This window comes from Diceros bicornis, chromosome 3 (genome assembly GCF_020826845.1).
Source record: "Diceros bicornis minor isolate mBicDic1 chromosome 3, mDicBic1.mat.cur, whole genome shotgun sequence".
Classification (NCBI taxonomy): Eukaryota; Metazoa; Chordata; class Mammalia; order Perissodactyla; family Rhinocerotidae; genus Diceros; species Diceros bicornis.
The window spans coordinates 90,604,438-90,626,890 of record NC_080742.1 but is presented as its reverse complement, the minus strand read 5'-3'; the positions used below and the strand labels follow the sequence as shown (position 1 = coordinate 90,626,890).

At 48.9% G+C, this 22,453-nt stretch overlaps 1 protein-coding gene across 1 annotated transcript; it reads left to right on the top strand.

Moving 5' to 3' along the window:
* The first annotated feature begins 13,761 nt into the window (after positions 1 to 13,761).
* On the top strand, positions 13,762 to 21,680 carry FAM131B (family with sequence similarity 131 member B). Its single transcript, XM_058531985.1, has 7 exons — positions 13,762 to 13,911; positions 16,473 to 16,582; positions 16,925 to 16,960; positions 17,275 to 17,368; positions 17,665 to 17,862; positions 19,352 to 19,495; positions 19,690 to 21,680. The coding sequence occupies exons 1-7, from the start codon at positions 13,884 to 13,886 to the stop codon at positions 20,160 to 20,162; spliced, it is 1,083 nt and encodes a 360-aa protein (XP_058387968.1). The 5' UTR covers positions 13,762 to 13,883; the 3' UTR covers positions 20,163 to 21,680.
* The last annotated feature ends 773 nt before the right edge of the window (positions 21,681 to 22,453 follow it).

Genomic DNA, 22,453 nt, shown 5'->3' with positions numbered 1-22,453 from the left:
GCAGCACAGGCAGGTTGCTGGCACCAAGGCAGCCGCTAGTGGAGCATCTGCTGCCCTCCTTCTCCCTGAACCCAGGGGAAGCGAAATCAGAGAGAGCCTGGCCTGGAAGCTCGAGTGTTTGTCACTGCAAATAGCCGACTAAGTCATTATAGGGAGGAAACATTTCGGGGAGTGGGGGGTTAAATATAGACAGATAACCTAGCTTGCTTGAGGTGAGAGGTACTATGTTTCTCTACTGGCTCCCGCCCCCTCCACTCCCTTTAATAAGGTGCATCTAATACGATGAAGCCCACCTGGCTAACCTGACACTGGAAGTGGGTGATCCTGAGCAAACCCTCAGAGCTTGCTCACTTCCTCAGGCTGCTCTTCCTGCCGCCCAGGTTGTTGTTATTTACCTGCCATCCAGAGATATGATGAATGCTGCAAATGGACGGACAGTCAGTCTCAGAAAGAGGGAAGGGGATCCACCCAGAACAGCAGATATCGTCCCACCTAGACTTCTCAACATGCTCAAGCAAGCTGGGAGACAGGACTTTGTACCCAAGTGTGAGATGCTACCAGAGGACACTTATGCCATAGAGCAACCTGCCCAGTTCCAGCAAAGTTATCGTATGCTCAGCAGTCGCCTAGCATAGGAGGCCCAGCGCAGTGCCTGCCACCAAGCCACAGCCTTATATACATTTACTGATTGAAATCGAATTCTAGAACCGTGAAAATCTCATACTAGATCAAGGGAGGCCCTATGTTTCGTAAAGCTTAAGGGCTTTAGAATCATCTTGAATCATTCATTTATTTAACAAATATTTATTGAACACCTACTATGGGCATGAGGTGTTGGGGATATAATATTGAGCAAAAATAGATATGGTCCCAGCCCTCCTGGAGGGCTCATGTCCTGGGGAGTCTACTAGGGGAGATGAATATTAGTCAAACAATCACAAACTAATCTAAAACTGCAACTGGTACAAGGAGCTCAGGAGAGAGCTATAGGATGCCTGTGACAGAGCACATAATTGGGATGTGACTTAGTTGGGAAGATCAGGGAAGGGATGGGTGTTCAAGCTGAGATCTGAAAGATAAGCAGGAGTTAACTAGGCAAAGTGGGAGGGAAAAGCATTCCATGCAGAGGGAACAGCAGGTGCAAAGCCCTGCAATGGCTGTGACACAGTCCATGTGAGCACTGAGGGAAGGCAGGCATGGCCGGGGTGTCTGAGGCGGGTGTGGGCATGGGCTGCAGGAGAGCTGGAGAGGGGGCTGTGCAGAGATGCAGACCATGGTAAAGAGTTTCCACCTTGTCCTGAGAGCAGTGGGGAGCCACTGCAGAGGTTTAGGTTGAAAAGAATGGCATGAAAAGACTTGGGAAGTTTGAAAATCTCACTGTTGGGGCAATGTGGAGAATAACAGGAGGGTCCAGTACAGACATGGACAGACCAGTGAAGAGGCTATTGTAGGGTTCTAGGTGCAAACGGGGGGTTGTGGTGATGGACAAAAGTGGATAGATTAGAGGACTATTTAGGACATGAAATCATCCACAGAACCTAGTGATGGATTGAATTTGAGGTGGGGGTATAGGGGGGCAGGAGAGAAAGAGACAGTGTGGACCCAGCCCGGCTTCCGGCTGGTACCTCCTGGAGTGCTGTGCCCTCTGCAGAGAGGTGCAGGTTTGGGAGTAAGATTGTGTGTTTCATTCTGGACATGCCGAGAATGAGAAGGTGTACAGTGGGCAGTGGGATATCCGGGTCCAGAGCAGAGCAGAGAGAATCATGCCCAAGATACACATTTATGAGTCATTGGCCTCCAAGTAGTAATTTCAAGCTGTTATTGGCTGAAAAAATCTCCAAGCAAGTATTGCATGAGAAGTTGAGAGGGCCTAGGATGGGCGTTGATGATTACAGCATTTGATGGACAGGTGGAAGAGGGAGGCGTGACTCTCCCCACAGGAGTGAAGAAAGGACACCTCCTCCCCATATCTGCCTGTACTCACCACCTTGCCTCCATTTGCTCTGCCTCGGGACCACCAGAACTAATTGCATTAAGCCCCTTAACCCCATTATGTCAGTCACCATAAGAAGCCCCACATTCCCGGCTCACCTCACATCTTGCCCTCCTGCCCAACTCTTAAACCCAGTCGAGGGTGCCCTCTGGAGCTCACAGACCTACTGCCAGTCCTTGTACAGCCATCATTGCCCTGGCTTATTCATCCTCATTTCCTGAACATTGTTATGTCCTAGCTTCCTGGCACTCTTCCCAAAACGACTTTGCTATTAATATTAATGTGATTTCACTATCACACAGATGATCCTTCCTTGCCCTGCCTCTCTGTTCCTTGAACATCTCTCCTCCTGTGACTTTGTTCTACCCCAACCACTATAACCCGGTAATACCCTAAACCAACACTGACCAGTAGAAATATGATGTGAACCACATATGTAATTTAAAAAGAAACTAAAAAAGAAACAGGTGACAGTAACTTTAATAATATACTTTAACCCATTATATCCAAAATATTGCCATCTCAAGATGTAATCAATATTTTTAAAATTATTAATAAATATTTTATATTCTTTTTTTTTTTGTTACTAAGTTTTGGGAATTGGTTTGTATTTTACCCTTATAGCACATCTCAGTTCAGACTAGTCCCATTTCCGGTGCTCAGTGGTCACACATTGCTAGTGGCTACTGCACTGGACAACCCAGCTCTAGATAGACCTTGAGCCATTCCTTCACAGTCTTAATTTTAAGTGACCGTTTCTCCAACCAGCTCCTTGTATCTTTCCAGCTCACTCCCTTCTTTTACCTTAACCCTGACAGTCCTTGGACCCACGGGGACCTACAATTTATGTTCTCTCTGCCTTCACCCATTGTGCCCTCCTTACCCAGTTTAAATGCTGTGGGCAATCATGAGAGTCACTCTCTTGTATCTGCACTCAGCTCCTTTGTGCCTCTCTCTCACTCTGTGGTACTCATCGGACAAAACCCACACCTGGGTTCGGTCCAACTCTACCAATCCCACACCTGCCCCTGGCAGCTCAGCGGGCTGGAGGAAAACACACAGCCCTTCTGACCAGTTTCATTTTATAATTCATGACAAGGAGCTTCAGGTGCCAGCCAGCAATTCTACTTCCTGGTAAGCATGCCAACGTCTCTTGCCCATTCACTCTCCCACTCTTTCGGAAGACTTCTAGACTTTCTCCTCTCTCTTCAACTTCTCCTTCCCCATCCTCACACACAGCCGATGACCTTGCTTCCACTTGCGCTGAGAAATTTGAAGAAATTGAAAGACCTTGCCTGGGCTTCCCTTACATCCACCCTCCCACCTGAGTCTGCATTCCTTCCCTCTCTGCCTTCCTTCCTCTTGCTACAATGAACTACCCATGGTCCTATTTAAAACCATCTCCACCACTCTTGCACTAGATTCTATTCCCTCTCACCTGCTCCAGGATGTTACTCCAGCATTTAATGCACTCTCTTGAATTTCAGGTTTTCCCTCTCTACTAGTTCATTCTTATCAGTATACAGATATTGTTTGCCCCAACTTAAAAAGAATAATTAACCCCATTTTCCCATTCAGCTACCATTCCATTTCTCTGCTCATTTCTACAGCAAAGCTACTTGAGTTTTCTATGCTTGCTATCTGTAATTTCTCCTCTTCTATTTTCTCTTAACTTGCTCCAATCATCTTTTACCCCCACTGCTTCACCGAAATAACTCTTCTCAAGATCAGCAATGACCTCTATATTGCTAAGTTCAATGGATGACCCTCAGTTTCCACTTGTCTTGACATATCAGCTATATTTGATTCAGTTGTTTACTCTCTTCTTTGTGAAACATTTATTACCTCACTCTCTGCACACCACATTCTCCTGTTTTCTCTCTAACCTCACTGGTCCTTACTTTTCAGTCTTGTTTGGCTTCAGCTTATCTGCTCAGCCTCTAAATGTTGGGGTGCTCCAGGATTGAGTCTTTGTACCTCTTCTCCTCTGTCTGTGCTCTCTTCTCACTGACCATACCCAGTCTCAAGCCTTTAAATGCCATCTATATATTAATGATTCCCAAATTTATATCTCTATCTTGGACATTTCCTCTGATCTAACAAGACATATATCCATCCTCTTACTCATAATTCCCACTTGATTATCTAATAGACATTTCAAATTAAATATCTCCAAAACTTAATTCCTACTCTTTCCCCGCAAAACATGTCCTATCCATAATTATCCTCATGTCAGCTAATAGAAACTCCATTCTTTGGCTCAGGCCAAAAATTTTGGAGTCATCTTTGACATTTCTCTTTCTTTGGCACTCCAAGTCCATCAAATCCTGGTGACCACCATCAAAACATTTCCAGAATCTGACCACTTCTCACCATCTCTACCAGTACCTCCTTGGTCAGAGCCTCCATCATCTCTCCTGACTTACTGCAATATCTTGCCTCTCTACAACCTACTCTCAATATAGCAGCCAATGTTATCCTTTCGTCTTATTTCAGATCACGTTATTCTGATTAAAACTCTCCTTCTCCCTTTCATTCCGAATGAAAGCCAAAGTTCTGATAGCGGAGTACAAGGCTCTACACAAACCAGGCCCATATACTCTCTGAGTTCTTCTTCTACGACTCATTCTGCTCCATCCACACCAGTCTCCTTGCTGTCCGTCCAACGTGCAAGGCACATTCCCACCTCAGAACTTGCACATGCTGTTCCTCTGCTTGAAAGGCTCTTGCCCAGACTTCTGCATGGATCTCTCTACTGTCTCCTTCATATCTTTCCTCAAACACACCTTCTCAACGAGGCCATCCCTGACCATCCTATTTAAAACTACATATACCGACACCCTTTATTTATTATCCTCCTTTCCTTCATTTTTCTTCATAGCATTTAGCACCTTAAATGTATTATATAATTTGGTCTTGTGTTTTGACACCAAAAAAATTATATCACTTATTTCCTTATTGCTGTCTCCTCCCTGCTACTTCTCACTAGACTGTAAAATTCATGAAGGCATGAGTTTCGGCCCCTAGCACCTAGAATATGCTGATGTAGAGTAGGTGCTCAATAAATACTTGTAATATGGAATGAACGAATGAATGAATGAACTAGCAAAGAAGATAGAGAAGGAGCAGCCAGAAAGGCAGGAGGAAAACCAGGAAAGAGTGTGCAGGGACCAGGGAGTGGTCAACAGTGTGGAATGCCCCTGATGTGTCAGGTTAAGATTGGAAACGAACAAAATCTACTGACATGGAGGATATGGGAGATCCCTGTGTGAGCTGTTTCAGTAAAGTGAAGATGCCAGATTGGAGTGGGATGAGGAGTGAACGGAGGTGAGGAAATGAAGATGAATGTTGGCAGCTCTTTCAAGAACTTTGGCTGTGAAGGAAACTAGAGAGACCCAGGGAGAGAAAGATCAAGTGGCAAATTCCAGCTCCCACCTTAGAACGCAGAAATTGCTCCTACCCCCTCCCTCAACACAATTTTCCACCATCAGTAATAAAATTCAACTCTGCTACCACTAGCCACCTCGTCACATACAGATGTACAAAGAAGTTATACACGTACAAAGAAATAGGGTAATAACTTTGATTTTCTTCTTTTTGTTTGTCTGCATTTTTAAATTTTTCTAAAATGGGTACATATTACTCGAGAGAAACACATACACACCACCTGGAGTTCAAAGTTTCTAGTCTCTTTTGGGCTTTCCCATCTGGGTGGGTCCACTGCCAATTGTCAGGACAATCATGACTGACTCAGTGAGTGAACAGCCCTCAAGTGGATGCCCACCCTCACTACCACCCAGGAACGTAAAGCCTTGTCCCCTCTCAGCTTATTGCCATGAAAAAACCTTAACCAAACAATGATATGAACACACACACAGGGATGACACACCCATTCTTAAACACAAAGAACAAGAGAACAGTTAGCTCTGGAATGCCCAAGTTAAAACAACGTTCTTTTCTTTTCTGTTTAATTTTATTGTGGTAAGAACACTTAACATGAAATCTACCCTCTTAGAACAATGTTCTTTTTACCTCATTTTATCCAAAAGGAGCTGATCCATCTACATGAGCGAAAGGAGCATGAGGACTGAGCATATTTCAACAGTGTTTAGTGTTACAATAAAAACCAGAAAATAATCCACCATAAATTTAGGGAGGCATCATAGGATAGGGAAGATAATGCTAGAAAAGAGTTAGAGGATCTGAATTTTGGTCATGGTTAAGCCACTTACCAGTTGTATGACTGTGAAAATCCGAGAGACCAATGTTCCTTGTCTGTGAAAGTACAACAACAGACTTGATTTCTCAGGTGTTGTCCAGTTCTAACACTCAGTGATCTGTACTTAGTGCCCTGCGTAGCCCCTGCTCTTCTTCCACTGTCAGGAAAATGCTTCTGCTGTCCTCTCTGGACCTGGGAAGCATGCTTACAGAAGGAGATGGCAAATTGGAAGGCGCTGATATATGGTGCTACACGGATCCATTATGTATCAAGCACACCATTTAGAATCAGGACTAGTTGCAGGAAAGGAGGAAAGGTTCCAGGCAGTTAGACTTTGCAGCAAAAACAGATCCTCATCCAAGAAAGCACCTGCAGAAGGAATCCAAGATGAGGTTGCAGGATATCCCCAAAGCTAGGGAAGGCATGGGCTAGGGGAACCCAGAATGGCAGTATATTCAGGAATCCAAGAGATGGGCTGTCAGCTGTTACCTGGTGACAGAGAAGTCTGGCAGGTAGTAAGGAAGCATCAGCCACCAGGCTGTGATTCGGAGGCAGGACCAGGGAGGATGCCTTACAAGCACAGGCAGGGTATCTCTCCTGGAGGAGTTTCGCATAAGTGTGGGGCCTAAGGGGTGCCAGCAGGGGAGGTGAGAAAGCTCCAGAGGCATGATGTGACATCAGCTGCTCCTCTCCCCTGAGTTCATAAATACTAGCCAGGAAGCTATCCATGCTCAGGGACAAGCCTTCCAATTCCAGGTTCTCACTGGTCCTCCTGGAGGGAGGAGTATGATGCTGGCAGGTAGGGTCACCGAGGCTGGAAGAAGCAACCGCCCGACGATTAATTCTTCCCTTTCTCTGTCAGTGGCTCTGAGATTTGTGAGTGCTGAGTGATCCTGATTGACTTCTGAAGATCCCATCTGGTCCAGCTCCCTGGGATTGATGACCTCCACTTTTTATTGCTTAGCTGGCCTCTGACTCATGGCTGCCCAGACTCTAGGCCTGCCTCCTTGGTCCTGGCATTCTGACAGGTCTGCAGCTGCCTGTGACCTGGACACGAGGATGGTACCCTGAGGCCCTGACTGTGCTTTGGGGCCTGACAGGAAGCAGCAGTAAAGCACCAACATTGTTCCAGGACCTCTGGACCAAACCATCCCCTTCTCTGAGAGGGATAAATGATCCCATTAGCGCAGAACCCCTGGCCTGGGCTTTCTCATCAGAATGTTTGGATGGAACCCCCAAATCTGAAGTGATTCTCTTCCACGCTTTCCGGCAGGCCTGCTTCTCAAAGAAAAGATGGGACAAATGCATTCTCCTGATAATCTAAAGAATAGACTCTATTAGAGTCACCAGGGAAACATTTATTTGGACATTCTCCTCCACTGAATGGAACCACAAGATCCTGCCAATGTGGATTCTGTGACGCTGACCTGCCTTGCTGGTGCAGGAGGCTTTGCCTCATGCATGGCGGTGGGTCTCTGGGGATTGTACCACGGAGAGAGAGCTCGCCACCACTGCATGTGCTGCCAGGCTTCCTTATCTCACTACACACTGGAATGAGCTCACCTTAGATCCCTAATATTTTGCAAAGGTTTCAAACTTCATCCAAAAGTCAAATGAGCAATAACCTATGCTGGTCTAAAAGGTTTTATGTTCCTCAGGGTCCAACAGATCAGAGATTGGTCAAATGAGGCCTTTTTGTCCCCACCACCAACACTGAAACCAGAGAACTTTTGCTATGGGATGTGTCATCCTATATAACCAGCTGCCCTGAGATGTCCTTCCTTAGCAAACTTGCACTGCCCAGGAAGAGCCCTGCCCTGGCATAAAGGCCAGGAACCTCATCTATTGATTACTCTAGAATCCACCTGAAGGTGGGGGTGGGGTAGGGAAGAGAACTCCATAGACCACCAGCACAGATTCCGTGGCCGCTTGCTACTCTGTGGAGATAACAATTTACACACTACCGACACTCCCGCCCATCCGTGACTTAGCTCTGAGTCTGCCCCTGTGTGTCAGCAACCTAACCCCTAAGCCCTATTCGTTGTCTTCCTGTTCACTGAGTATTAAGGAAATCACTCCCATTTAAAGGAATATAGACCTCCGTCACCACTCGTTCTCAGACTCTTCTGATTTCCACTGAGACCTCCATGCTATTCCAGGTACACCGTTGCCAAACGATCAACGCCAGCCCTTTACCAAGGTTCTCCAGTCTCAGCACGCCCACTTCTGGGGCCTCCTGTGAGCTCCTAAGAGCTGCCCCAAAGCTGACAAAACTTGGGGGCGGCCTGAGTCATCTCCCTGTTGCCCTGAGACACAGAGACTCTGATACACATAGACTTTGACAGGTAGGAACTGAGACACTCCTGTCATCAGTACTTTGTGACGGCACCCAAGACCTACAGCAGGGCTGCAAGTCACCCTGAGGAAAGATTGTTGCTTTTCCATTTCAAAATTTAGGAATGTAGATAAATGTATCCCTCTTTTCAGCTTATGCTCCCACCTTAAAAGAAAGACAAGAGTGAAAGAATGTATATCAAATAAAACTTCCTGAACCAAGTAACTCTAATTATTCAAATGAAAAAACACATAAGTGAAGCTTTTCCTACAGCATCTAGGATGAATTTCCATCTGAGGGGCTGAGTTTAAGCTCCAGCTCCTTCTCTTTCCGGCTTGGTAATCTTGGGGAAAAGAAAGTAAATCGGCCTCTACCCTCAGTTTTCTCAACTGCAGTGAAAAGATAATGACTTCTTTATTGAGTTGTTGTAAGAGATTGAAAACTCTTTGTCAACTATAAAATGATATTTGTGTATTACTTATTATTATTTTATTCTCTATCTCCCCAATTCCCAGACTCTTAGTAGATGATCTCGCCTCCTACTTCTCAGAGAAAATAGATGCCATCAGGCAGGAATCCCTCATCTTCCTGACAGCAAACGTGTGACCTGCCGGCATCTGCCCCATCTTTCCTTCCATTAGAATAGAGGAGCTGGCTCCTCCATTTCAGCCTAACCCCCTCTCTGAGCTTTGTTCCCGTCTTAGGAATTTATGCTGAGTGTCATTGATCTTCCTCTCTCTCTTGTCCTTCGAACCTCTCCCTCTCAGTTGGATTTTCATAGGCCATTAACTGTGATCTAGTGTCTCCCATTAAAACAACAGAAATACTTTATTAAGCTGTTGTGCTTTCGAGCTGCCTCTCCATATGCTGGGGGCAGGTACGAAGCTTTGGTGTGGCTCTCTGGGTCCTGCAGATAAAAGGGACACATCTTTGTTCTTGCGGACTCAGGCTTCAAAATGGACTGTTATCTTGGTCATTTAAGTTGCTACTATAAACAGGATTATTAAGCTCCTGAATAATTAGAGACCCTCCCCCAAATATGTATTTAGAGTCCAGCGGTTCTTAAACTTTTTTGTGCCCTGGACCCTTGTCAATCTGGAAAATCCATGGTTTCCCTCTCAGAATTATACTAAATGCATAAAATAAAATACATAGGATTGCAAAGGGAACTAATTATATAAAAGTACAGTTATTATAATATTGTGATATAATAATATATCTGTTTCTTTATAAAAGCATTAAAGAAGAAAATGTAGGGGCCGGCCTGGTGGTGCAGTGGTTAAGTGGGCGCGCTCCGCTTCGGTGGCCCGGGGTTCACGGGTTCGCATCCCAGGTGTGCACTGACGCACCACTTGTCAAGCCATGCTGTGGCAGCATCCCATATAAAGTAGAGGAAGACAGGCACAGATGTTAGCCCAGGGCCAACCTTCCTCAGCAAAAAGAGGAGGATTGGCATCGGATGTTAGCTCAGAGCTAATTTTCCTCACCAAAAAAAAAAAAAGAAAATGTAGAGGCAAGTTCAATACTACTATAATTTCAAAATAGTGATGAACAGAAAGGATATTGTAAAAAATTGGCATCAACTGTTGTATAACAGAAATATCTGTGATTTCTATGGGTGATAAAGACACCTACAATTCCTCTAATACTACTAATTTTTACTACTATGATTTGCTGCCTACGTGCATAACTGAAGCACGTGGAGAATTTCAGTTACAAGTTAGTGAACATAAAGATGTAAGTTATCCCATCCAAGGTTATGGACTCTGGATTCTGTCCATGGATATTGGGACAAGAGTCCCTGTTTTAGACAGTACTGTCTCTGAACTTGGGTTGTTCCTTCCATCCAAGAGCTATCCATAGGAGTTTACGAGCGTGAAGCAGCAACCACAGAGAGGATGGAAGCATAATTTCACCTTGGGGTTGTGTCCCAAAGGGGACCAGTTAGGAAGTGCCAGCACCATCCTGGGGCATTCTGCCAAAGTCCTATATTTCTAGACATTGGAAATGGGCTAGTTAATATTATGATTTCATTGAGGGCTAAACTGTAACCAATGAGTGGGGTTGGACATTTGTAAAACCTAGGCTTTCCTCAGGGAATCCCATAAATTACTTGGGATGGAAAGCCTGAAAAAAGGCAGGAGAAAAATGTATATGTGTGTGTGTGTGATTTTTAAACAAAAAATGATATACTCTCTTATATTATAGTCTACTTTTTTATAATGTCACAATATATCACGCATAATTTTCTGTCAACAAACAGTTATAAAATATTATTAATGGCTGCATAGTATTCTACTATAAGCATATATCATAACTTATTTAATTAATCCCCATGTTTGAACATGTGGGCTGTGTACAGTCTTTCATGATTATGTAAATAGTGCTGACGAGTGCTGTAGATCAAATTTTTGTCCACATTCTATTTTTATTTCCTTAGAATATTTCTAAAAATGGAATAGCTGTGTCACAATTTAGTAACAACAACAACAGCAATGCATATTTTAAAGATCTTTTGATCAGTGCTGTCAGATTGTCCTCCAGAAAGGTTGTTCCCTTTCATACCAGAACTGGAATCTTTGACCTTGGCTCAGAAGATGGCAAAGAGACTGAGAGAATGCCTCTAACTGTTAAGAAATAAAAGGATCCTGTACAAGAGGCAGGAAGGAAGCAAGCCAGCGTTGTGCTATGATATTCTACTTTTTTCAGGTGCAGGAAATACCATTAAGACAGAATGCGGGAGAGGACCGAGTCTTTAAGACTTGGAACCCCTTGTACTGACTTGACTTAAATCATTTGGACAAATCCAGCCTTATACAGCTGTGCTAAGGGGATCAAGGGGAAGGTTTATATTCATGTCTTAGACCAGAGTAATAGTGGGAGCTGTGGAATCACAGAGCACCCTGAGGGGAGAGCAATTGCAGGTGGGAAATGTGGGCAGAGCTGGCCACTTGGCCCATTGTTTCCTGACCTGGAGATTCCCCATCAATGATTTCTCTCCTCAAACAATAGGGGTTTGGGTGGCACTGCTGTAGTAATAGAGGTTGTTTCTTCTTCTTTTTTACCATCTTTCTATTTTCTTTCCTTCACAGCTAAACAATATATTCCAGGAGGGCAGAAACCATTTGATAATTCTTTTGTATAACTAACAATTGTAGATATGGGAAAAAATACTTCCTAGTTCTCTCCACTGTCAAAAGAAGGTATCAGATCTTGCCACGAATTATACTGGACAATTAAAATCTAGGCAGACCTACAACTGACTATTCTCTCTTCTCTCTCATGGTTTTATAGATGTAAATTTGGTTTCTTTCTTTTTTTTTAAGGCTTTTTAAAAAAAAATTTTATTTTTATTATTTATTTATTTATTTAGTGAGGAAGTTTGGCCCTGAGCTAACATCTGTGCCCATCTTCCTCTATTTTGTATATGGGACACCGCCACAGCATGGCTTGATGAGTGGTGTGTATGTCGCACCTGGGATCCGAACCTGTGAACCCAGGGCAGCTGAAGTGGAGCGTGGGAACCTAACCACTAAGGCACTGGGCGGGCCTCTGGTTTCTTTCTTTCTTTTCTTTTTTTTTTTTTTGTGAGGAAGATCAGCCCTGAGCTAACATCCATGCCAATCCCCTTCTTTTTGCTGAGGAAGACTGGCCCTGGGCTAAAATCCGTGCCAATCTTCCTCCACTTTATATGGGACAGTGCCACAGCATGGCTTGACAAGCGGTGCATCCGTGCACGCCAGGGATACGAACTGGGGCCCCCAGCAGCAGAGCGCGCGCACTTAACCTCTAGCCATGGGGCCGGCCCTTGGTTTATTTCTTTATGCACAGAGACCAAAGATCAGTTCTCTCTCATAATCCTATCTCCCAGATCTGCAATTAGATTATTAGCATCTTCTCCAATATCTCTTCTCTGAGATTCCACAGAATGTAGTCCTTATCACCCTAAAGGGTGTCTCCCCATTCATAAGCTAAAGGTTAAAAAGTTGCATCCATAAGACTTGGTCTCTCTCCCTGTTACATGCCCACACCAGAGACCCCTGGCCCACTGCTCTGCTCCCTGTCCAACCTCAGGAGGGACATAAAAGCACGTGGGGAGCAAACAGACCCTGGATTAGCCTTTGCTTCTGTTCAGTGGCACTGAGTCTGCTCTCTCACAATCTGCGTTTTCTGGGTACTGCGTAGAAAAAGTCTCCTTGCCCTTTTCATGGGACTTTTCTGGACTCTGCTTCTTGCCTGCTGTAACTATAATGCCCACGTGACCCTTGCCACTTCCATCTCTCTCTCTCATACCTCTTACCCAGGAGGCCCTTGGTACCTACCTGACCAGTCCCCATTAGCAAGAGAGCAATACTCCCCTTTCTTGACTACTTTGTGACACCCATGCTCTCATTTGTCAGAGAAGACCAAGGCTCAGAAAAGTTAAATTGGATTTAAAACTATGACTTCTAGCCAGCCCCCGGTCCTGACATTTTTATTTCACTCTAGGTGGGATTAAATTACCTTCATTCAACTCCAACAACCCCAGTCAGGCCTGGAGTTAGATTATCTGCACCATTCCCACACTCATCCCCGAATTTCCAGGGAGCGCCGAGCACAGGGAAGTCTAATGCACGATCCACTTGCAAAGACTTCGCGATCTGTTTGGGTGGACACGACAGCGCACAGGAAGCGCAGAGCAGCAAGCAGTCACGCTCCCGCTGTGTCCCAGATGCAGCCCCAGGATGAAAACAAGTGTTTGCGGAATTTGGCGGCCAAGGCCTTTCACCCAGGCGTTATTCTCACCGCTACCCCACTTTCTCTCTGGGCATCCCCAACCCTGACCCTCAAAATCAATCACCCAGAACCGAAGGGTGGGCCCGGGGTTCTTTACCCGGCTCCTGAGACCCGAGGCGGGCATTCTCCGGGTCTCCGCAGCCCCCAGGCGCGAGCCCAGCGGGGACCCGGCCGGGAGCCCCCGCGTGGAGCTGGGGGAGAGCAGGTGGAGGGGAGCGGCGGCGAGGCCCCGCCGACAGCCCGGCACCCGGGGGAGCGCCGCGCGGTGCGCGGGGAGCGCGGCGGCGGGATCGGGGGCAGGGGCGGGGAGGCGCCGGGCGCAGCCAATCCCCGGGCCGCCCCCTCCCCGGCCGCGAGCCGAGCCGGGGCGGGGGAGCCAGGCGGCGGCGGCGGCGGCGACGGAGGCTGCCGTGGGGAGGGATGGAGAGGGGAGGGGGGAGCGGAGCCGAGCGGAGACAGCCGCGGCGCTGCAGAGCGGCTGGGGCGGCGGCGCGGCTCCCGGTGCTCCCCCGGCGCCCGCCCCGCGGCGCTGAGGGCCCGGCCCTGAAGGCCCCGGAGCCATGGGCTGCATCGGCTCCCGGACCGTGGGTGGGTACCTCGGCGGGCGGGGGCAGGCGGGGGCGGGCTCGGCCGGGTCCGGTCCTCTGGCCCCCTCCCCCACCAATCTCCGCGCCCCTCTGGGGACCTCTCTCGGCGCCCGCCCTGCCCGGCCTCACTCCTTCACTTTCCTTCCTTGGCTTCGCGGTCCTTCCATTCCTCTCTCCTCTCTGCTCTCTTTTCGCTCCTCCAGGGCTTGCATCCCTATGGCTCTTCTCGTTATCTCCCTCTCCCTCCAGCTTCCTTCCATCACCCTCCCGCAGGCGCGGTCCCTCTCTCCATCATCTCTCCATCAGCCTCCTCTTTCTCCTCCGTCGCTCTCCCCTACTCTCCAGTCTCCTCACCCTCCGCTTCCAGGCCAATCGCCTCACTCTGCCTTCCCCAGCGCCTCCTCGCCCCCCTCCATTTCTGGAGCAGCCCCCCTTCTAAGAACCCCCAGCCTCAGTCTCAGTCCCGAGTCTCTTTCGCACGCACCCCCACCCCCCCGCCTCCATCTGGCTTGGGTGCTTTGCCCCCATCTCTTTCCCTCTCCGTTGCCTTTTTCTGTCATTCCTGCCTCCCCCGATTTGCCTTGTTCACGTGCATTTTCCCTCCGGGGCGGGGGCGGGAAGAGCCTCGGGGAGGGGAATGGGTTCCACGCCCGGAGGGAATGCGGCCGGGCTGAGCTGGGCTGGAGGGGAAGAGCCAGTGGACGCGGGGAGGAGGCAGGGGTTTAGAGGGACCGAGAAGGGTCGGGAGCCCTCTCCCAGGAGGGTGGAGCCGGCCCAGGGAAGGAACCCGGGGACCTGACTGCACCTGTCTGCGGGGGCTAGCGGGGTGGGGCTGGCTCATTATTTACCTTTGACTGTGGAAGGGCGAACAGGCGCCTCCTAATTCGTCTTCTCCCTTCAGCCTTGCCTTGCAACCGCCCCCTTACCCCCACCCCATGCAACCACTCCACTCTCACAGCTCAACAAATTAATCCAGCCCTCTCCCAAACCCCCAATTTTTCCTATTCCAACTCCCAATTTGTCCCGCCCACACGCCCCAGTGACCGCAGGCTGAGAGAATAATTCGTATTATTGTTACAAACAAACTCACTCTCCGGAAGCCTGATTTCTCTGAGACCCGATTTATTTCCATGGATACCTCCCTCCTTCTCTGCTTTCACCTCTTCTCCGGGTTGTCTCCCTCCCCCTCCCTGCCCCCCAAGGCTCTGACTCAGCTCTCCCTCCACTACAAGGGCCACCTCCCCCCTCCCCGCTCTCCCTCTCTGCCCTCCTCATCTTTCCTCTCCTCAGAGATTGTTCTCTGGCTGCCCCATTCCCGCTCTCTTTGCCCAGATGTCCATCTTTCCTCTACCTGCCCAGCCACAGCCTCTGGTCTGACCCATCTCACCACTCCCCTGTAGCCCCAAGGGAGAGCAGGCCCACTTTGGAGGGGTCTTACCTCCCTCAGACCTGTTAACCACAATCCCCTCTTTTTGCACTAGCTATGCTATTGCATGCTGAATGCCTCCTTAAGACCCCATTCAGTTCTCTCCTCAAGAACGGACCTCTAACCGTAAATTCAGAATCATAAAACTTCATTTGTAGAAAGGATCTGATGGTTCAGCAGCCATCTGATGCTTGAATCCCTCTACAACTACCCAGCCGCTACAACCCAACTACTTCCCCAAGCCTCCCATAGACACACCCTGCGCTCATGCCAGCAATCACCCTTCACAACCAGCTCTGGCCTCACCTTCACAATTAACCATCCTCCTTGACCCTCTAGTTTCCCAGTCAGCCCTCAAACCTTGTCCACCCCCTCCCATTGTCTTTTGTCTTCTCTTTGACTTGAATTCCTGTTCTCTTAGTTCCTATTTTAAAAAGTCCCCTGCGGTCCTCCTGCTGTTCCCCTCCACTCCTCTTTAATCCATCACTTGTCTCCCAACAGTCAGGTGAAATGACTCCATCTCACTCTGCTTTCTCTGCTCTCACTGCTTCTGGGTAAACACACCCAACTCCTGCCTCTATCCCCACCAAATATCCTTCCTGTCAGACAATTCCACCAACTCCTGTGGAGGGTCCAGTGGGGTAGATGCGTTCCTTCCACCTCACACATAATAAAGCCCGCACATAGAGAAGCTCATCCCTCGAGATGTTCTGCCCTGGTGTGTAATAACACAGTAGAAGAAAAGCACAGCTCCCACATGCTTCCATATAGAAACCATCCCAGATTCCTCAGGACAGAATGGAGAACTGTTTTCCTGCGAAAACCAACCCCTGACCCCACCATTCAAATAACAATAAATAAGGCCATATAATGCTTTTTCTGAGTGTGCTATTCTTGGTTGAGCTCAGACTGAATATTTTGGCTCAGCATAATGATTTCTCCTACCAAATATTTGAGGAGAGTAGGGATGTAAAAGGAAATGAGCAATCAGAGGAAGGAGTGGTAGCTGGAGGGAAGGGAGGGGTCTGGAGGGGCCGCCCCAGTGTGTGGTCCCAACATTCTGAGACCTAGGAGGGGCCTTTCAGGTGGAGTGTTGGGAGGTGAAGGTAGAGCAACTAACCCTGTGGCCACTTCAGGGAATGAGGTGATTGCAGTGGATTGGAAGGGCCTGAAGGATGTCGACCAAATCAACATGGACAGCACCAGCTCGCTGCATGGGAGCAGCCTCCACCGGCCATCCACGGAGGTGAGGCCCCCTGCTCAGCTGCCCCCTCACCAAAGGACCTCTAAAAGACCCCAGGAACTGTCATAAACAAAGCCTCCTCACTGCCTGATCCTTGAATTACCGTCCTAAATTCCAAGACAACATTCCAAACACTCCTTCAGAGTGACACTTTTACAGAACATTTCTCCTACTTCCCTCAAAATACAAACCAAATGTTCCACACTCAGATCCTAATTCCCTATGTTAATCTCAGGAAAGCCCTCCCTACTTCACACATTTCTGGAAGTCCCTCTGAGGAAGGGGGCGTTGCTTGCATTCCTGGAAGTGCCTGGGATACCCACTCCTTTTCCTCTCTCCTCACAGCAAACCCGAACTGATTTCTCCTGGGACGGCATCAACGTGAGTGCAGCTGACTCCAGACCTCCCTAGTACACCCGAACTCCTCTTCCTTATATTTTCCCTTAGACTGTCTACAGAACACAGTGCTTCCTGACTCCAACAGGCACTGTGAGACCTCAGATTCTCTGCCTGCCCCCTAAACTTTCAAGGGCGGTTGGGGGATATGCCTCCTTGGGACTCCTGGGTATAATGGTTTTCTTACCACCTGCCCTAGCTCTGATCCTTCCTTGTAGAAACCATGAACCCTCCTCCGCATATAAAGCACCCCATACCCTCTTATTCCTTTGCCCCTCCTCCCACATTCCCTATCCCAGCTCTCCATGGAGGACACCACTTCCATTCTTCCGAAGCTTAAGCGAAACTCTAACGCCTATGGCATTGGGGCCCTGGCCAAGTCATCATTCTCAGGTGAGACTCCCGACCTGGGAACGTATCCAGGCAGGAGAATGTTTGCAGGCTCCTGGTCTCCATCTCCCTGCTCCTTCAGGCCTGAAGATAACCCTCATCCCTCCAGCCCTGACCTATTTTCCATTTCTGTCAAGCCTTTCCCATCCTCCAGTCTGCCTCTCATATACAGAGTCCTAGGGGATGCCTGCCCACTGATGGGATGGAGTCCCATGGGACTGGGGTGTGGATAATGGGGAGGATCTGGAATGGGTATTGTGTGATATTCTGGAGGATGTGGGGAATGTCTGGCCCCTCAGGGATTTCGAGAAGCATGAAGGACCATGTGACAAAGCCCACAGCCATGGGGCAAGGCCGGGTGGCCCACATGATTGAGTGGCAAGGCTGGGGGAAGGCACCAGCCATTCAGCCACAACACAGCCATGAGGCCGTGCGCAGGGATACCGATGCCTACTCCGACCTCAGCGATGGCGAAAAGGAAGCACGTTTCCTAGCAGGTACTTGTTCCCTGGACCCTCAAGAGACATTTTGGGAATGGCCAGAGACTGATCCTCCCTCCTGATCCCCTATGGCAAGATTGGCTCTAACCATATGATGACCATAAGACTTAATTTCCCAATCAGCTCTAATTTCAAGTACTTTGACTTGTTATTTCTGATAAATGCCCTCTAACTTATTTTTATTATCATCTCAGAAACTGAGGGAATGACATGGGATTGTGGGTCTACATGTCCCAGATGCCCTCTCTCCTACAAGGTGGGACTATCCAACCCTGGACCCCCTGGGTATAGGAAAGAAAGGCAGGGGCCTTGGACTCTGAAAGGCTCTGCTTCTACTTCTGTTTCTTGAGGAAAAAGAAAAGAAGGCCTTGGGGATCTTTTCTAGCCTTTGCCCACCAGCACATGGCAGTCATGGATTCACTTACTGGGCTCATTACTTGTGACAACCTCTGGAAGGTCAAGGGACCTGGGTGAGGACAGGGTGGTACAGAGAAGAGGGTCCATTCCAGGAAAATAGTATAGGTACAAGACAGGCATATAGTGAACCTACAATGGTGGCTGGGCCCTTGTGCTGGGTCTCAATAGGATATCTAGGAAGAGTGATGGATCTGGGAGAGAAGGGAGGTATCTTTGTGTTGGCAGTGGAAGAAATATCAGTGGGGAGAGGAGACAAACATGCAGGGAGTAGGAGGGTAGTATAGGGCAGCTAGCAATGTAGGCTTCAACTTACTCATGGCTTGGATTAGGAGGAGGACCCCCAAGTCTACCCATTCTCACTGTTCTATCCTCCCTCCCTTCTTCCAATCCCTTGAACTTTCAACTTGATACCACTGTGGACCTACAATCCCATGGTGCTCCCTTGGGGATTCTTTGTTGATCTTGAGCCATTCCATCTAGATTCGTCTGTCCTTGACTACCACTGCCATTCCTAAAAACTTCCAAAGATAAACTTCTGGAAGTCCTTAATCTCAATCCCTTAGGATATCTCACCAGAAGACCCCCAACTCTTTCCCCTAGGAATCCTAAATCTGACCTTCTGGGAAGTCCCCCACGATTTTGCCTTGTTTCGGGGCATATACAAAGGCTGTGCTGTCCAATACAGTAGCCACTGGCCACATGTGGCTATTGAGAACTTGAAATGTGGCTAGTCTGAATGGAGATGTGCTGTAAGTGTAAAATATCAACTGGATTTCAAAGACTTCCTATGAATAAAAGAATGTAAAATATCTCATTAATAATTTTATATGGATTATATGTTGAAGTGATAATCTTTTCTATATATTGAGTTAAATAAGATATATTATTAAAATTAATTTCACCCATTTCTTTTTAATTTTCTTTAATATAGCTACTATAAAACTTAAAATTGCATAAGTGGCTTGCCTTATATTTCTATTGAACAGCGCTGCACTGATGTCCCCCTACCCCATGCATGTGTCTAAGGGTTCCCGGAGGTTTCTTATACTAACTACATTTCTTCTCCCAGGCGTCATGGAACAGTTTGCCATCTCTGAGGCCACACTCATGGCCTGGTCTTCCATGGATGGTGAGGACGTGAGTGTCAATTCCGCTCAGGAGCCATTGGGCTGCAACTACAGTGACAACTACCAGGAGTTGATGGAGAGTCAGGGTGAGGGATGGTTCTAGAATCCAACCCCATGTAGGCTAACTCCATTCATCTCTATTCTTCCAAGACTTGCTGTTCATCTCAGCTTTCCTACTCTCCTCCCTCCTCCATGTCTTACCCTCAATTCTCTGTGCTTTTGTCACTGACTTTGATATTCTGTGACCCCACTGACCTGATCTCCATGATTCTCTTTCCAGATGCCCTCGCTCAAGCTCCCATGGATGGATGGCCTCACTCCTATGTGTCCCAGGGCATGTACTGTCTAGGGTCATCAGATGCCTGGGAAGCAAGCGACCAGTCCCTCATTGCCTCTCCGGCTACAGGATCCTATCTTGGCCCTGCGTTTGATGACTCACAGCCTAGTTTGCATGATATGGGGCCTTCCCAACTTGCTTCGGGATACTCTGCTCAGGAGCCTCCACCTTTGCTGGGGGGAGACACTGACTGGGCTCCAGGGGGGGGTGGGGTGGACCTGGCAAGGGGTCCTGCTGAGGAGGAGAAGAGGCCATTGGCCCCCGAGGAGGAAGAGGACGCGGGGTGCCGGGACCTGGAGTCACTTTCCCCACGAGAAGACCCTGAGATGTCTACTGCTCTCAGCCGGAAAGTGTCTGATGTCACATCCTCAGGTGTGCAGTCCTTTGATGAGGAGGAGGGCGAGGCCAACAACTAACTTCCTCTCACTCCACGCCCTGCCTTCCACTCCCACTTGAGGGGCATGGCTGCAACAATACCCTCCCTTCCCCCAGCAGTACAGCTGAAACCTGGGCAGAAGACCACGAGGAACCCAGAAGCTTCCAGTCCTCGCCGGGAAAATAGAGGGCCAGGATGGGATTTTATCCTGGCTTACACTGTAGAAACCACAGGTCCAGGGACTGAGCGGCTAGATGGCTGTGAACTTTGCTCAGCTGCCAGCTGCTGGGTGTGTGATGATGAAGCTCCAGTGTGTATCCTGAGGACAGGCGTGCAGAGTGGCCTGTGGCCATCAACTGGATCTCAGTTCTTCACTCCCTGATTTCGTCTTCCAGGAGCCTGACTGTGGCTGTCTGAAGGCCTCCTTCCTCTACGTTACTCTTGCTTTTCCTGACTCTTTGTTTTCTCTGGCTGTGGCCCCAGCTTATCCCTACTATGAGGAATAGACCTCAGGGGCTGTTGGACGTGGCTCGATAGCACAGGGGAAGGAACAGAAAGGCCATGTCTCCTTAGAGGTGGAGTGCCTGCCTCAGTGGGTGACTTGGCTTCTGAGACCAGGAGTTACAGAGGAGGTGGGCATGGCAGCTGGGATGCACAGGGGCACAAACATGATTCTTTATATCACGGCCTGCCCGGAGACCACAGAGTCACTGATGAGACCAAAACAAACATGGCCACTTGTTCTGGGACCTTGAATCTCCCGTGACTGAAAGGAGAATCCTAAGGATCTGGGAAAGGACCCAGCGGGGCTGGCTGCTCCAGCTCTGGCTTCCCTTTTCTGCCTTCTTCCATCCCCTGCTCTGGGAGCCCTGGCCCTGAGGGGGCGACACAGAATGCAGGTGTCCTGGCCAGGTGGGGAAGCATGAGGGCTGTGTCTCCCTCCATCCACCCCCTAATTCTCTGGAGCTGTTTACACTTTTCTCTTTGCCTTTTCTACGTTTTTATAACTTCTTGGGGACTCAGGGTTGAGTGGGATGGAGGGAGGAGTTCGGTGCTGTCAGGCCCCGGCCGGGGTGGGTTGTTTGCTGAGGAGCAGTGTGGGCACGCAGCTCCCTTGGCCCCTTCGTCAGCTCCTCCCAGGACTCCAGGAGGGTGTCCTCCTCCCTTCGCAGGCCCCCTGCGGAGGAAAAGAGGAGGATCAGAGTATTCTTCCTTCCAGGATGGGTTTACAGTGAGGCGTAAGCCCCTGAAACTGCTTGCCCTCCCACACCCAGTTTGCATTCTGGTGGGGACTTCTGTGCAGCACGTGAAGCCCCAACACTTCTGTAAGAGATCCTGACGGCAGGGGACTGGGGTAGAGGGAAGAGGCAGCAGCTGTGGAGCTGGCCAGCACACTGCCCTTCCCCGCTGCAGTGGTCCCCCATTCCCTAGCCTTTGACCTAGGGAGAACCTGGGTTGGAGAAAGAAGCTAAGAGGTTCATTGTCCTACCTCCCCTCCTTCCTCTTGACCGTCTGTCTCCAGCTCCGAGGCCTTGTGTCCTACCCAAACTCTGTCAGGGGTCCTACCCAAACTCTGTCAGGGGTCCTATGACTTTACCCTCTGCCGGGAAGGGAGCACTATCGCCCTCTTCCAGACCCTGGCCACAAATTACCCCCAACCCCTAGGCCCAGACTTCTATTTCTTTGGTATGAGGAGGTTCAGAGTTGGAGTGTTTCTGTCCATCTATGACCCTGCCCCGCCTTGAGTCCACACTTTCATATACATGTGCTCCTGAAATGCAACCGAGGCTGGGGTCCCATGTCTTCCAGGGGAGGGGGAGAATGCTATCCCAGGATTGGTTCTTGGAGGAAACAGGAGTAGACGTGGTGAGCAAAGGTGGGTGAAGAGTCACTTATCTAATCTGAAGCTGTCTGAACAGAAGATACCTCCTGTGTTTAATCATATGACTCGGGAGGCACCGGGACCTCATGTCTAGGAGCTCTGGGAAGTGGCCTACTGTGCACTGGCTGGCTGCTGGCTCAGGCCCTAGACTCCTGCCGCAGGTCCTTGGGGTTTTGCATGCTCACGGTTCCCTCCTCCCACAGGGTCCCTGTTTCCTCGCCTTGTGCCACCTGCTCTCTCAATGCATCATCTTTTCTCCTTGGTCTCATCCCCTTCATGCCCCATATTCTGGCCCCAGACTGCAGTAGACATCCACTCCAGTGACTGAGTTCATACATTACACTTCCTTTTGCTCAGGGCCCTGTGGAGTTGGGAAAAGTAGACTAAAGCAGCGTTCTCGCCTCCCTCCCTTCCCTGAGGAAGCCAACCTGTCCCTGCTGAAAGGTGGC

Bases quoted from the DNA above. Each gene is read 5' to 3' on its own strand.
- FAM131B (XM_058531985.1), top strand. From the start codon at position 13,884: ATGGGCTGCATCGGCTCCCGGACCGTGG. The intron at 13,912-16,472 runs GTGGGTACCTCG...TGGCCACTTCAG, and splicing joins CATCGGCTCCCGGACCGTGG to GGAATGAGGTGATTGCAGTG. The intron at 16,961-17,274 runs GTGAGTGCAGCT...TCCCTATCCCAG, and splicing joins TCTCCTGGGACGGCATCAAC to CTCTCCATGGAGGACACCAC.